The following is a 17,392-nucleotide window of genomic DNA, read 5'->3' as shown; positions in this document are numbered from 1 at the left end:
TATCAATTGACAAATAAATTGATCCCTATAAAAAGATATTCTTTCTTTCTTTACATTTCCAGTATTTTTTATACATACCCTTTTATTAGAAACCATTTGTTTTTCATTTATCATAGGTTTGTGGTGATGCGAGTAAGAAATGTGGTTTCTGTTTAGTTCACTACTGGTGGTAACTTGTGTATAAAACATCACTTATCTGACCGACATCTGTTTACATGGTGTGCGTGTGTGAGAGAGAGAGAAAGAAAGAGTGTGTGTGTTTGTAGCTCTCTAAACAACTAGTACATTACAACTAATTTCCCCATGCCCTCCGTTAAACGTTTTTTTTCACACAAACAGTCAGCTATTATTTAATGGGCACAGTTGTTACATACACGATTAAACTGTGTAGGTTTGCTCACTCAAAGACATTACATGCAGCCAAGGGGTAGCGAAACAACCCCCTCACAACCACCAGACTGCACCAGATATCTGCACACACATAAAGTAGGCTCTGCAACATACTGTTGTTTCTTTCCAATTTTAAATCTCACCCACACACTTAAATCTAGGACATTCACTCCACAGCACTGCGGACCAAAAGCAGGACAAGACCACATACTCGCAGGAACACTCTACATCAGGGTCTATAGATCACGCCTCCTTAATCCACAGTTGTATACCCTTCAGTGTAGATAACATTCCATGAACACAATACTTGAATCCAGACACAGATCTGTTTCTCATCTCAACACCTCTGAATAAACCATATAAATCTCGGGCCACCCCCATCACTGTGTCTCTCTCCACATGTGTGTGACCAGCAGTGGAAATAACGCTGGCTTAACATCAATACAGGAGGCATCTGAGAGAAGGCGCTCCACCAGTGCCCTTCACGCGTCCCAACCGCGCTAAAATTCACAGAAAAGATCCGTCAAAACGCATCCTATATTCTGCGAGCTGGGTTATTAAAGGTGCATCTTAGTGTGCGCGCAGCGCGCGTGAGAGAAGAGGGGTCGCGCGAAGAAAGGAGAGCACCTGTGCGACGTCACTCCGCCCTACTTTACTCCGAACTCCAAGAGCGCGCTGTACTTCCTCAAACGGCTCAATCACAGAATAAATCAGGCGGCTCGGAGAAAGCTCAATTTCTTCGTGGGAGAGGTGAGTTTTTAACAAGCTTTCTTGGGTGTTATGGGCGACTATTGATCGATCGTGATGGAACTTTATTAATGTGGCGTTTTTTAGCGTTTTTCTCGTTATCGTGCTTGCGGTTTTTGTTTGACGCGGAAAGGCAGGCAAGGCTGTGTGTGCTACGTTATTTGACACCAGCCGCTCGATTGAATGAGGTGTTTTAGTGTTGGTAGAGGGCTGGGAGTGTTTATTTTAACGTTACCGTATGTTTGTTGAAAAAGTTTTCGAAGCTTGAAGTTGTATAATGGTAATGATATTTAAAGTACGGGCGCAGTGCAACCCACAGTTTCAGAATGACTTGCACACTGTCGAGACTGTTGTGTCTGGACCTTGACATAGTAGTTGTGACGTGTAGTTTTAAAACTCATTTTTTTCCTACCCTGAAAAAACTAATATAGACAACTCTAATGTTACCAGTTTAAATGGCAACCAATTCTATGTGTCGGATCCTTTTAAGTTGCATGGATGTCCTAAAATGCTGCACGCGAGCATAACGTTACTGTTCAAACATGCTGTCTTTGTAGGCAGCCCATAGGTTTTGAGACAAGTTTTTTGAAGTTTAACTTAACTTGTTGTAACATTATTTCTGAATTTTCGTATTTTCTATAAGCTATCCTTAAATAACCTCAGAACAGTAACGTTAATGACATTGAGTGGTTTAAAATACCGCTGACGCTGTTCTCTATTATCGATATTATTGATCTAGTATAGCCTACAGTACAGACTGAGCGTGTTTCCAGTTGACATGTATCAGTGCGTGTTGGAGAATAAGTTTTGTTTCACGAGTGTTATAGAAAGGGTTTTGTGGTTGTGTTTTATTATTTCTCCAATAGACTATCAATCATTACCCCACCATGTGGCTACGTGGTGTCATGTATGCAGTGAAGACATGCATCCTGCTGTGGTTCAACAGTTTACACCATACAACTCTTTCACTCTGTTAAGTGTGTCGATAGTTCCTTCCTGTCCTGTACACACATTAGACATTACATATTGTATGTGACTTTGGAAAAGTAAGAATGCAGTCATGAAAATGGATTTCATACACATGCTTCAGATGACACCAATATTAACTAAAAATATTAATGGCCTTGCTAGAAACTAAGCTTGGTTGGGACGTGTATGGTTTGTTCTTACATTGTAAGCATTTCATAGCCTAAATGACATTTTGTTTCTGGTAAAAAAAGATTGCTCTTGTTGCTAACCCAAATCAGAAGAGTGCAGGTCTCTGTGATATTTTGTTACTTAAGAAGATTGTGTGCCAGATGAAAAGTCTGGTTTGATATAGGTTTAATGTTATAAGTTGTTTTAAAATGACAATATACGTACATTGATGACCACACACTATATAAAGTTCTTGTGAGATGTTATAAGATGAAATCTTAACCATTAGCAATAGTGATGCATGGGGTGCAGGAGTGACGCATCCGATCTTACCTTTAAACCCCTTAAAGGCATACTTCACCCTAAAACAAAAACTCTGTCTTCATTTATTCACTCTCATAGCATTCAAAAGATGTATATGACTCTAATCTGGAACGCAAAATAAAATATTTTGAGAGATTTTTCGGTTGTTTTGTGTTCGTATAATGGAAGTCGGTGAGGTCCAATGTTGTTTGTTTACCAACAATATTGTCTTTTATGTTCTGCAGAAGAAGAACGTCATACAGGTTTGCAATGACATGAGTATAAGTAAAAATGAAAGAATTAGCATTTTTGGGTGAACTATAGCTCTAAAATGCAACTCTTAGGCCCAATCCCAATTCTACCCCTTACCCCTACACATTCCCCTACCCCTCCGTTTGGCACGTTCACGTGAAGGGTTAGGGGTGTCTCAATACTCTTTTGGTTGGAGGGGTAGGGGTAAGGGGAAGGGTCAGGGTCAGATAGCCCTTCAAATGAAGATTTTTCGGGACCTCACCTCACTTCAAACGAAGGGCTAAGAAAAATTTCCAACATGGCTGCTCACTCGAGCAAGCAGACCCAAATGTAAGTAATTTTTGCCATTAATAAGGATTTTTATGACCATTTTTCATTTTATGTAAGTTACATTCAATCTTGTGTTTGTATTTACGGTGATGTTCTTTTAACGTTTGCAAAAAAATCGCTCAAGTTTGCTAGCAGACAGCACTGATTGCACGATATTAGAAAATATATTTTTATGTCATATACCGGTGCATCAGCGCATGTCCTCTGACGTAACGTTAGGAGCTAGCAACGGCGTCATGACGTATACCGGTGTAGTAGTGGTGTCCCATTTATTAGCAGAAAATTTGTAACCCTTCCCCTTGCCACTTTGTTTCAAGGGGCAAGGGGAAGGGGCGAGGGGTAGGGGCGAGGGGTAGGCAAAGGGGTAGAAAATATAATTGGGATTGGGCCTTAATCTTGGCACTTGACTCTACAATCTATTATAAATACACTAAACATGTTCTGAAAAGCAGATGGAGTCTGTGTTAACCACACCTGCCTACTCAACACATCCCTCCCTTGTATGTGTGTGAAATCATGTTTGTCAGAAAGGCTCTGGCATGTCATGGGCTGTTACAGATCGACTTGTACTATGCTGCAAGCTTATATTATTGACATAGTCTTCCAAACAACTGATTCGCTGGAGCTTGCACACTCGCGCAGACTTAGGCACGTGTGTGGACAGATTTAAGTTTTTGAAATGTGGTGCGTGGCCTGTTTAAATGGTTCCCGGCATGTTTTGGACATGTTTGAACAAGTAGAGTTCAAAATGGATCTGTGTTTGTATGAGTGTGAAAATGTCTTTTTCTTCCTCTAATTCTTATACTCTGTAGTAATACAGTTTAAAGTCCAGTGTGGGCAATAAATATGAATAAATAATGGGTAATAAATATTGTATGAGTGTGTGTTTATTTTGACATTTTACAATGCAGGCAGAGCATTAGTCATATTGTTTGTTTTGTAACAAGAGGGTGGGGGGCACTATACAAGACTGATGAACTCGGTTATTAGCTTAACCTATAAACCTCATCTGTGTCATAGGAGATTCCACACATTTTGTTTTCTAATAATAAAGCAATTAGATGTATAAAACCAATAATGATTGAAAGATACACTGATTGAAAGATATTGTTATATATAGTCACTGTCCTTCCAAAACCTCAGACGTGTCTTGCTGTTTTTCAGGAAATGGAAAAAACTCTGTACTTTTTAAATGATTAAAAACTGTGTTTTAAAAGTTGCCAAGCACTTTTAATACTTTTTATTGGTTGGATATTTGCATAACATAAAGGCTGACTAATAATAATGATTTGTTATTAAAATAAAAATATGGAGATACAGGGTTTCAGAAGGACAGTAGCGATATGTAGTAAAATAGAATGACTTATTGTATTGACAATAGGTCTGGGCAATGTGTTTAAAAAAAGTTATCGACTTTAAAATCATCGCGATGTCCGATAATATCGGGTGTGTTTGACTTCATGCAACGTTGCGCAGACTATCAATCTGCTGATACCAGAGGTGGACGAAGTACACAACTTCCTTATACTACTGGTCAAATATTACTACAAGTAAAAGTTGTAAAGACAGATTCTTAAGTAAAAGTACAGAAGTACGTGCTTTTAAAAGTACTCAAGTATTAAAAGTAAATTTACTTTGTCAGCTGTGCATTGTTTTATTGTCGTATACCTTATGCCTCTGAAGCAACCTACTGAATACACTGAGTAGCTCACAGTATCAGTTGTATTAAAGGAGTAGTTCACTTAAAAATTTGCCCCTATTGACTTTCCATAGTAGTTTTTATTCCTACTATGGAAAGTCAATGGGGGCAAATTTTGCAATGAGCAACTCCTTTAAGAGCTTTATATGTTTAGCACATATACTGTATGTTTAGTTATTAAATATAATCCTGTATTATCATTTAGCCTAATTATCCTCATTAGCCCCCTAGGCCTATATGTATTTATGAGCAGTGTTCTTTTATTTTGTATATTCCCTTTACCAGTTTTAGCAGCAATTTACCAGTAAGTAGTAAGGTTCTTGTAAATAATAAAGTGTAGAAGCCATGTGTTTGTTGGATTTATTACCGTTTGTATTACCATAATTTAACTACAAACATAAACTAGAGCTAGTATAATGAAACTATGGTATGTTTAACTATGGTAAGATTATTAGTTGGAGTATGGTTCCATAGAGAAAATGGTAAATTTGTGGATACTGTGGTTTTACTGCAAATACCATCCCTGCTGAAAATAAAACAATGAATTTTTTAATTAGAATGAGATTTTTAATTAAATTCCTCTTTGTAGTGTGTTTTGGGTTTTATTCCAATAGGATTTACCATCCCATCAATAGAATCCATCACATACAACTAGACAACAAGTATCCATAGTACAATTCCCATTATAACCATTAAATCCATTACATTTTATGTTGTATTTTGAGCAGGGTTCTATTGTTTTTATTTCAACAGGAATACTTCAACTATAGTTACTTCAGTAAAAACATCATTCATTTTCCAAATCGCTTTAAATGATATAGCAGCAGACCAGAAGTTAACACGCAAGAGTAGCTCAAGGTGTATGTGATGCTTATTTACAGTTTAGCCGTTATGCCGATCATTTTCATGACAATGTTTCTACGATCCTTGACTGATCGTAACCCACAGATGATTACACCACACTTTAACATGTGCCTTTTTCCTCTTTTATTGTTCTATTTGCCTTTTTAGAGCGCTATCAACGGTGTAGCAGCGCCTACGTTTACATTAGTTTAGCGGGGAAGATCCCAGAGTTGCCAGATTTGCGTTAAAAAATCTGCCAAATGGCCATTCAAAGCTTGCCGGAAAACCGTGAGCTTAGAAAAACTGAAATACTTGGCAACAGTAAAAGGTCCTGGCAGATCGCAAGCCAGATAAATTGCGCACACAGGAAACCCCGCTGCATAGAAACCATTTTCTACTTTTGGACCTTTTTATAAATGTAGTGGAGTAAAAAGTATGATATTTGTCTTTCAAATGTAGTGAAGTTAAAGTACAAGTATACTAAAAAAAAATAGACTCAGATAAAAACAGATGAAATAGTATATAGTTATGCATATTATGATCAAATATATTGTGTATTTTGTATAAATTGTATATTGCGAGACTAACCCCCACCCCCACCCCAAAAAAAGTCTTATGGCTTGATTAAGACTTGGTTCAATTCGAGCACTGATCCTACCGGTTTATTTTGTCGATGTGGTTTAGATTATATAAAGCTTTGCCCTGCGGTAGGAAAATCTGACAGGGTAGGACAATTCGAACACCGGTTCAGCCTCGCGAGTGTGAGGTTTTGCTTTGCCGATGCAGCTCGTCTTTCTCTTGGTCTATCTGGTCTGCCGGCAGAAAACAGCAACACTTTCAACTGACCGAACAAAACAGCGTTTCCAAAATTCTGTCACTGTTACTGACTGCCTGCCTGGGCATATGAACATTAACATTCACGCTAAAGCCTACAGCATGATAATGTTATAACACATATTTTCCATTATTATCAATTATGGTCTGGTATCTGTCTGTTGTAATCGACATCAGGATATTTGCGAGACATCGGCGATATACGATAACATCGTCACATCGCCCAGCCCTAATTGACAATATGGACACATCTGAAGGGGCAACAGTTCACATTCATTTTGACACAAAACTCTTAAAGTGAACTGAACCAAGAGCACCTCAGAACATTAGCTTATATATTATTGTTGGCACAAAGTGCTCTGTCTTCCAACATAATATAATACATTTTATATTACACCAATAAAAGACCCTTTTACAACTAAAATGGACCAAAATTAGTTCCAAAGCCAGAGACCGTGTGAATGCAAAGAGAACTGGTTTGTTTACATCCACTATAGTTCACTTTGTGATCCACATAAATTAAGTTTAGTTCTGAATTCTTTTAAATGTGAAAAAAAACTAACCCTCTCTCTTTCTCTCAACAGGTATTGTTCTGGCTTTTGTTGAAACTAGTAACTTGGTATTAGCACCTATTGTATTATTGCTCCTGTATGACATATCGCTTTATTGCTCCCTGAACTCTCTGTAAGTCGCTTTGAATAAAAGCGTCTGCTAAATGACTAAATGTAATGTAAATGTAAATGAACTAGGGATGCACGATATTATCGGCACGCTGGTATTATCGGCAGATAATGGCTTATAAATTAATTATCGGCCCGATAAAGAAAATAACGCCGATATGCCTCGCCGATAGGAAGCTGTAATTAAATCATGCTTGTAAAAGCAGCACATTCTTACATTAACCGAGTGCGCAAAGAAATCCATCTCTGCGCCCGTCAGCCGCGCACTGCCTATTTATTGATTAACGTTTTTAACTAAAACACAGAGTAAAAATAAAGTTGAATCCTGCCCATCGTCCATCGGGGGTAGACTTTGAACTTGAGCTTAAGCGTGCATAATATGCAACGCGCCGCCATGTGACTTTCTTCTCTGCACACTGCCGTTTTGTAGTCTCCATTTCAAAGACACCTATGCTCTTGTTGCTTCTTTAATTAATATTCACCAAATTCATTTTCCAAATGTTTTTAAATTATTTCGTTTATCATAATTTTAAAATGTGAAAAGCAGGGCTCGACCTTAACGCTTGTCCGGGACAAGTGAATGTTTTGTATGGGCAAGTGAGAGATAACTTTACTTGCCCGACTGGACAAGAAACTTGAAAAAAAATAACAGCAGTGCGACATGTAGAATAATAAGAATATGTGCATTAGACAGAGCTGTGTGTTTGTGTAGTGCGTTTGTCGTGGTGGTGCTTGTTGTGTGTGACAATAATCAATGGCGCACCGCACTGAGTCCATGTAACTACATGCGGAATCCTGTTATTTAAATGTCATCTGGCTGTTCTGCGTGTCTGAGTGAATTACGTGCACAGTTTAACATACAACACGAGTGATGGTCGAGAATTTTATCTGCGTCTGCACTGTATGAGGATGTGAACACATGAACTTCATCTCCAATCAGAGTTGCTCTGTGAGTTTATTTTACGAACGTTTTACTGTTTGAGTGAAGCTATCTGCAAACAAGCGTCTTCCCGAAGACCCGTCAAAATAAAAGTCCCGTTAAATTGAACACTCAGACAAAAAATACTGTGGTGTACTATAGTATTTGCTTTTTTGTAGTGCCCTTGTAGTGAATTGATAAACACTGTATACTATAGTAAAGTTCAAAAACACTATAGTATCTAAGAATTTTACTGCAATTTACTATAGTATACTACAGTAATTTATGTGGACAAATATACCACTGTTGTATAGTTAAAAAGGAAAAATACACAACTGAGAAATATTCAAACAAATTTAGGTAATCTAAAAATGATACGGCCCTAATTTATTCATCTGTATGTAACATTAATGTATTTTATCAGTTACCTGTCTATTCACGATGAACTGCACTTGCATATTTTTTTTAATGATGACAACAGACGATTTATACTCTTACAGTTTGGCCTGTGCTACCAAACTTTAAACCTTTCTAGCACCAGTGCTATGTGCAAAAAAAGTTAACCTACAGCCTTAACACTAATAATAATTACTGCTTGCCTTTGTTTTACAGCAGTCACGGAGAGTAGGCCTATAACCAAATTCAGGCGGCCAAAGCGGACACTAGTTAAAATGCTTAGAAGCATTTTCTAATGCTTCTAAGATCCGGAACAATTATATTGAGAATTCAAATGAAATATCATTTTTTTATCGTTGGACAAGTAATATTTGTACTCGGACAAGTGAATGACAAGTTTACTTGTCCGAAGGACAACCACATGACAATGCTTAATGTCAAGCCCTGTGAAAAGGCACAGTCACTGAAGTGACCGGGCTATGCCCCCTTGTTTTTTTCCACGGGCTCAGTGCTGGCGATTATTTTTTTCTCATGCAGCTTATAATTGCGACCAAAGCACCTTGGTTGAAAAAACGCTGTCCACGCCTGGCGCTTTTAGCTGCGTAAAAACACCTGGTGGATAGACGGCATATATCGGCTATCGGCTTAATTGAGGTGGAAATTATCGGCATATCGGATATCGGCAAAAATCCAATATCGTGCATCACTAAAATGAACCAAAGGGTTTATGAACAATTCTTGAAGTTTGACCAAAAACAAAGCCAAATTTCCAAAAGCTCAAAACTCTAAAACCAGAGCCAGTACTATTATTATTATTTCTTAGTGCATAATGCATTAATGCTCATTTTTTGCTTTCTTACTGAACCTAATGCATCACTGAAGCTAAAGATTTGTTTTTCTGTGTCTTTTTTAGGCTGTGCATGAGGGGTTGCCATGGCCCCTTTCTTGAGAATTGCGTTTAACGCCTTTGATCTTGGCACATTCTCACCAATGGCTGAGTCACCTTTCTGCGCCGTCAAAATGAAGGAAGCTCTGAGCACCGGTAAGTGCATATGAGTGTGGGTGAGAGTGTGTATGATATGAGCGTTTCAAGTGCATGACTATGTTCAAAAACAGCATATATTATACTGCTGTCGGTATCCAAATAAAGAATTAGGTTAAGGTTATGCTTGCTGACCTCAACTTTTCGCTCTTTCCTTTGAAGAGCGAGGAAAAACATTGATCCAGAAGAAGCCCACCATGTATCCTACCTGGCGATCCACTTTTGATGCACATATTTATGAGGGACGTGTCATACAAGTGCTGCTCATGAGAACTGCAGAGGAACCTTTAGCTGAAGTCACAGTGGGCGTGTCCGTTTTGGCAGAGCGATGCAAAAAGGCTAACGGTTGTGCAGAATTTTGGGTACGCTATACTGGAGTTGTGTATTTGCATTTGTGCATGTGTCAGTGTGTGTGTGCATTTTGCAGTTGTGCATGTGCATAAACCTCTCAATTCATTTTCAGGTTGATTTGCAACCTTCTGGGAAGGTTATGATGTCTGTACAGTTATTTTTGGAGGATACAGATACAGGTTAGACGCTACAACGCATTCTCACTCTTTTTGTGCAGTGATTTCAAGTTATGTTCTCAGTCCATTTAGAACCCACTATCAGTTTTTTTAAAGATAATACATTTTTGGGACTGTAAACTCGCACTAACATCATAGAAATAAGCTATTTGTGCTCGGTGATGCTTTGCATTTCCAATTCTGCAACAAACCAAAATCAATAGGATAAGCTGCATTTTTTAAATATTTTTTGAAAGTCTAGCCTAATGCTAGAAAAGCAGTTCAAACATCTGCCTTAATTGGTCAGACCAGTGCATATTGTCATCAAGGAATTTGTGAAGGCCCTGCTCTTGAATTTACTTTGATCTGGTGTTATATCAGTTCAGTACATTTGCCCCGAGTTAATGGTTCAGTAATGACACCTCAATGGCATGTAACTAATTGACACCTCTATGATTTATGGACACTACCATTTCAACTTCTTCTTGAGTCAAACTCATACCCTTAAGCTGTGGGAGGAGCCGTTCTTATCTGATCACGTGATTGTTGTGAGTGGGTGTGTGTGAATCCATTTTCTTTGGCCCCTTATAGACTTTTGTGCATTGGAATGTCTCTGAGAACATGTCAGAGCTGCTATTTTCAGCATTGTAGTGTTTTTTAATCTATTCTCTCCATTTGTCTTCATCTTTGTGTTTCATAGTTTTTAATCTAAGCCCAAATGCTTCACTGCAGATGAAGCATTTTTAAAAATGATGCAGATGTGTAACACCTGAAGTGTTTTGAAAACAAAGCATGAAGTCAAGTCTTTTTCTCTGTCTTTGTCACCATCAGAAAGTCGGCAGTCAATGGTGGTAGAAGAAGAGGCACCGACTCTTAATCGACGTCGTGGAGCTATTAAACAAGCTAAGATTCACTGCATCAAAAACCATGAGTTCATCGCCACCTTCTTCAGACAGCCCACCTTCTGCTCTGTCTGCAGAGATTTCGTTTGGTCAGTCCTAAGTGTTCTAAGACTTTGTTTACACTTCACATAATTCTGGTTTATTTTTCAGATTTGATCTTTATGGCAGACCTTCTCACTATCGTTTTCTATGAGTTTTCTAAAGTTGTCATTTGCTCCACAGGGGTCTCAATAAACAAGGTTACAAGTGTCGACGTACGTATATTTTTGCCATATTCCTAAATATAGACTATATACATGCACAAACACGGATGCTAACATATTTAGTTCCTAAAAGTTTGAAATATATTAGGGATGTAACAGTATTATCGACATCGTATTATCGCAATAGCAAAATCGTCTCAATATTACCGTGGTCACATGACTGTATGGAACGATAGGTCTTCCTGGCCTAACATAGAGAATGTTAGAATGTTAAAAGAATAGATGTTACCTTTGTCAAGGTCTAACTGGTACAATTAATATCTCATACTATAACTCATACCTCTAAGCAACAGTTAAGATTAGAGGATAAAGAAATGAGGATTCTTATGGCACGTTTCCAAGTCATCATTTGTCATATTAAATATTACAATAAATATTGTACCGGGGACTTTACACTGAGGTGTTACAGTACAGTGAGATTTTGATATTGTTGCATCCCTAAAATATATGAATGGGTTGCTTCACATTCAAAAGGCTTTTTAGAGGCTAAATGGTGTTTCTAAAACAATTTAATGGTGTAAATATACGAAGCTCAATAATATTTTTTTTCTCTCCCAGAATGCAATGCAGCGATTCACAAGAAGTGCATTGATAAAATTATTGGAAGGTGCACAGGCACAGCAGCAAATAGTCGAGACACTGTGGTATGCACTGCATGATGTTTACAAGTGAGTTTTTTATGTTAATACAAATCGTTTTAAGTCTGTCTGTGTACACAGTTTCAGAAAGAGCGGTTTAAGATTGACATGCCACATCGGTTTAAGACTAACAACTACATGAGTCCCACCTTTTGTGACCATTGTGGGAGTTTGCTATGGGGTCTCGTCAAACAGGGCCTCAAATGTGAAGGTAAGTAAATCCTACACAGACAAAATTTACAGACCGTATGCTTTTATACAGAGTGCTTGGTTAAATGAAGTGTTCATTTTGGACCCTGGTTGGATACTTTGCATTATATAATTGTCTTCTTTCTCAGACTGTTCCATGAATGTCCATCATAAGTGTCAAACTAAAGTGGCCAACCTGTGTGGCATCAACCAGAAACTATTGGCAGAGGCTCTAACTCAAGTCAGTCAGGTGTGTAGACTTGCATGTGTTCCGGTATCATGTAATATATGCACGTAACGACATTAAACATGAATGTGTGTTGCCATAGAAATCCACTAAGCGTCCGGAACCCAACAGCCAGGATGTTGGGGTGTACCAGGATTATAACAAAACCCCAGGACTAGATGTTAATGGTGAGCACATTTGACTTCAGTTGTGATTGCTAATGTGATTGTAATTTGACAGTAATGTTATGTTGTAGATGGGGCTCCTTATGGGCTTCTGTGGGAGGGATCGAGTCCTCGCCCACCGTCTAAAATCACCCACCAAGCACGTATCACTGCTGAGCATTTTATTTTTCATAAAGTACTGGGCAAGGGAAGCTTTGGAAAGGTAACGCATTCATAAGCTCAATAAGACTGGCTCAGGATCATCACACAAAAAAATGTATGCATTTAAACATTTTTCTTTCTGTTAGGTGTTTTTAGCCGAGTTAAAGGGCTCTAGTGAATGGTTTGCAGTAAAGGCGTTGAAGAAAGACGTGGTGTTGATTGACGACGATATCGAGTGCACCATGGTAGAAAAACGTGTGCTTGCTCTCGCCTGGGACAATCCGTTCCTTACACATCTCTACTCCACTTTTCAGTCCAAGGTACATTGTGCACACATTTGAGCGCACACAGTGCTCACACAGATATGCTTGACGTCTTAGAATAAGGAAATGCACATGCACCAACACAGTCCTGAGTACAGTTTCTCCATTAGCTCATCTTTGATGTTCTGTTGTGCGCCTCAAGAGTTCAGATGAGACGTCATAACATATCTTCTTTTTCTAACAAATCAAGTTTTCTAAACGTCTCTTGCCATTTTGCTGATGCTTGCTTCATTCAATGTAGCTTGATATACCTGAAACTACCTATACTGTCTGAATAAATGGCTCAGATTACCGTCTTAATACCACTTGGTTTAAAAACCAAATTGGATTGGTGTACAATGTTAATCAAAAGCCTTAAAAATGTGGTTTGGATTTAGTTTTAATGCCATGTAAAATGGCACAGATATGACCATTTTTTTTATTCTAAACCAAATGCAAACAAAGGATGGCTAAATAACACATCCACAGCCACCACACCTTTTTATTAACCAGGTGTCTGAATACAAACCTGTCTGGTTTTTTTTGTTTGATTTGCTATAAACTATATTGGCTTTGTCATTGTTAGTGTTTACTTTTTAAACGTTATTCACTGAATGTTTATCTCATGTTTATGGATGTTTAACAGGAGCACTTGTTCTTTGTGATGGAGTATCTGAATGGTGGAGACCTGATGTTCCATATACAGGAAAAAGGCCGTTTTGACCTGTTCAGAACCACGTATGACACTCATGCAAAAACGAAATGTTTATATACACACTACCAGTCAAAAGTTTGACAACACTTTCTCTTTCTTGAGTTTACTTATTCTAAAAGGTAGAAAAAATAATAACTTATCTAAACTATAGAGGAGCACAATTGTAACTGTGGGAATTATATGACAAATAAAAGCATATAAAATAAATCAAAACTATGTTTTTGAAAGCTATGTATATTTTATAATCTTCAAAGTGGCCACTTTTTGACAAGAATTTGCAACATTGTTCTCTTGGCATTTTATCATTCAGCTTCAGCTATATACAGTGAGGGAAATAAGTATTTGATCCCTGCTGATTTTGTAAGTTTGCCTACTTACAAACAAATGAAGGGTCTATCATTTTTATGGTGGGTTTATTTTAACTGATAGACACAGAATATTTAAAAAAATCAGGGGAAAAAAATGTTATATAAAGGTTACAAATTGATTTGCATTTCAGTCAGTGAAATAAGTATTTGATCCCCAAGCAAAACATAACTTTGTACTTTGTGGAGAAACCCTTGTTGGCAAGCACAGAGGTCAGACATTTCTGATAGTTGGTCACCAGGTTTGCACATGTGTCAGGATACATTTAGTCCACTCCTCTGTCAATCTTTAAGGTTTCTTGGCTGTCGCTCAGCAAATTGGAGTTTTAGCCTCCTTCACAGAGGTTCTATAGGACTAGGGTCTAGAGACTGGCTAGGACATTTAATGTGCTTCTCCTTAAGCCACTCTTTGGTTGTCTTGGCAATATGTTTTGCGTCTTTGTCATGTTAAAGGCTCATCCATGACCCATCTTCAGTGACCTAGTTAAGGGGAGGAGGTTCTCGTCCAAGATTTTACGGTACATGGGCCCGTCCCTCAGCCCCTCAATGCAGTGAAGTCATCCTGTATACCTGTAGCAGAGAAAAAGCCCTAAAGCAGAATGTTTCCAACACTGTGCTTCTCTGTAGACATGATGTTCTTGGGCTCATAGTCAGCATTTCTCTCCCTCCAAACACAGGAGTCCATTTTGGTCTCACAGCAGTGCCAGCACTTTCGCCAAAGCCTTTTCTGAATCATTTTGATGTTCATTGTCAAACTTAAGACGAGTCAGGCGGGCCTTCTTGGGCAGGAGGACCTTGCGCTTGCTTCAGGATTTCAGTGTACTGTGGCATAGCGTGTTACCAATGTGTTACCAATGTTTTGCTTGCTAACTGTGTTCCCAACTGTCTTGAAATCATTAACAGGCTTCTTCCGTGTAGTTCTGGGCTGATCTTTAACATTTCTCATGATCATCTTTACCCCATTGGGGAAATCTTGCAGGGAGCTCCAGAACAAGGGCATTTGATAGTTATTTTGTATATCTTCTATTTCCAAATAATCGCACCAACAGTTGTCTCCTTCTCACCAAGCTTCTGTCTGTAGCCTATTCAAGGTTTGTGCAGGTCTACAATCTTGTCGCTGACATCCTTTAAAACCTATTTGGTCTGGACCATGGTGTTGGAGAGGTTGAACTGGAAGACACAGATTCTGTTGGCAGGCATCTTTTATATACATAACAAGCTGATTTAGGAGTACTTGCTTAAAGTGACAGGACTAATCTGTGGTCCATATAGGCACATAACCAATCTGTGGAGCCAGAATTCTTGCTAGTTGGTAGGGGATCAAATACTTATTTCACTGACTGAAATGCAAATCAATTTATAACCTTTATATAACATTTTTTCCCCTGATTTTTTTTATATTCTGTGTCTATCAGTTAAAATAAACCCACCATAAAAATTATAGACCCTTCATTTGTTTGTAAGTAGGCAAACTTACAAAATCAGCAGGGGATCAAATACTTATTTCCCTCACTGTATACTGTATTTCTAGGCCTATGTATGTACACATGAACATATGTACTAAATTCTGTTAAATGTGCTTATCTCTTGTCAGGTTCTATGCAGCTGAAATCGTTTGTGGCCTGCAGTTCCTCCATTCCAAAGGCATTATTTATAGGTATTTGCGTTATTTCCATTTCCTCGTTCTTTTTCTGAAAGAATTCATATGCCATTTTTCTGATGAATTACATTATGGCTCTCTCATCTTGTCAGGGATCTTAAGCTGGATAATGTGATGTTAGATGGCAACGGACACATAAAAATAGCTGATTTTGGCATGTGCAAGGAGAATGTGTTCGGGGAGAATCGGGCCACAACGTTCTGTGGAACTCCAGATTATATTGCTCCTGAGGTATAAAATCTGATGTTTGTTCACTCTCTGACCAACAGTACCCAACAGTCTCATTTGCCAGTTATTAACACTTGATGTGTTTGTGGGAAATCATAGATTCTGCTGGGTCAGCAGTACACGTTCTCTGTAGACTGGTGGTCATTTGGCGTTCTGGTGTATGAGATGCTGATTGGTCAATCTCCATTCCACGGCGATGATGAGGACGAGCTGTTTGAATCGATCCGAATGGATACACCTCATTATCCACGCTGGATCACAGCGGATACAAGAGACATGCTGGAAAGGGTAAACACGCAGTCGCATGAATTTTATGTATTTGATGATTAATGATGATTTCTTATTAAAATGTTTTCTTTCCTCCTTTCTTGCTTGCTGTTGTTTATGTACAGCTCTTTGAGCGTGACCCATCACGCCGATTAGGGATTGTGGGAAATGTACGAACCCAATCGTTCTTTAAGACTGTCAATTGGTCTGCTCTGGAAAGGAGAGAAGTTGACCCACCCTTCAAACCAAAAGTGGTGTGTTCTTTCGTTTCTTTTCCGTCTCGTTCTTCTTGAGCCTTTTGTGTTTTTCTTTGTTCGCTAATTTTCTCCTGATCAAATTGCAGAAAGCTCCAAATGACTGCAGTAACTTCGACCGTGAGTTTTTAAGCGAGAAACCCCGTCTCTCACACTGCGAGAAAGGTCTGATTGATTCCATGGACCAGAGTGCTTTCGCTGGCTTTTCATTCATAAATCCAAGAATGGAGCATCTTCTGAAAAAGTGAAAAATGTACAGTTTTGATCAAGATAAGATCTAGTATGATCCTGTCATTATAATATTCAGTCAGATTATTGTTGTTATACCCAAACCAACAAGGAGCACTCCTGCAAATCTTCATAAAGGTAATAGTTGAAAGACATAAAAGCTGCCCAGTCATCTGTTAATGGGGCCTGTTAAAACGATATGAATTTCAAGCCTGTATGGTCTCCTTACATTGTGTCAGTGAGATTGCATTTCTGTTGGATTTCAGGGTGCCCCAATCTTGGTGCAATTTTTAACTTGTCCTTGCAAAGTTAGGATGTCAAGAATTAACTTATATAGGTCGTAGTACAAACTTTAGTACAACTAGAAATGCATGAACAGTGCTGTTTGTTCATTCTGGGAGAAAAGCTGTTCAAAGAAGTGTAAAAAAATAAAACCAATAAGGTCAGATTATATACAAGTATTGTTTAAATCAACATCTGCATGCTACAACTATGGTGTATGTTTCTGCTATGATGTGTGTCGGTTCCAGATGTGTGTGTGTGTGTGTACATAATTAAATTTGTGCAACCAGAATTTGTATTGCAATAGTATTAAATAATAAATATATTGTATTTTAATTAGTATGGAAAAAGTCTGTGGTACAGAGGTATTGCTATCCTTGCAATAGTGTGTCATGTGTTTGATGTTTTAGTGTGTATATTGTTGTTTTTAAGATTTTTTTAATAAAATGTACTTAAGAAAGCACATGAT

At 38.2% G+C, this 17,392-nt stretch overlaps 1 protein-coding gene across 1 annotated transcript; it reads left to right on the top strand.

The window, feature by feature from the left end:
* The first annotated feature begins 823 nt into the window (after positions 1 to 823).
* prkcda (protein kinase C, delta a) lies at positions 824 to 17,383 on the top strand. Its single transcript, XM_057338137.1, has 18 exons — positions 824 to 1,140; positions 9,444 to 9,572; positions 9,735 to 9,934; positions 10,036 to 10,102; positions 10,910 to 11,069; positions 11,203 to 11,234; positions 11,802 to 11,887; positions 11,963 to 12,092; positions 12,220 to 12,320; positions 12,400 to 12,484; positions 12,553 to 12,683; positions 12,769 to 12,942; positions 13,571 to 13,662; positions 15,599 to 15,661; positions 15,757 to 15,895; positions 15,992 to 16,180; positions 16,285 to 16,413; positions 16,503 to 17,383. The coding sequence occupies exons 2-18, from the start codon at positions 9,464 to 9,466 to the stop codon at positions 16,659 to 16,661; spliced, it is 2,046 nt and encodes a 681-aa protein (XP_057194120.1). The 5' UTR covers positions 824 to 1,140; positions 9,444 to 9,463; the 3' UTR covers positions 16,662 to 17,383.
* The last annotated feature ends 9 nt before the right edge of the window (positions 17,384 to 17,392 follow it).

This window comes from Triplophysa rosa, linkage group LG7 (genome assembly GCF_024868665.1).
Source record: "Triplophysa rosa linkage group LG7, Trosa_1v2, whole genome shotgun sequence".
Classification (NCBI taxonomy): domain Eukaryota; kingdom Metazoa; phylum Chordata; class Actinopteri; order Cypriniformes; family Nemacheilidae; genus Triplophysa; species Triplophysa rosa.
The sequence above is the reverse complement of the archived record's forward strand: the minus strand, read 5'-3'. Positions and strand labels throughout refer to the sequence as shown.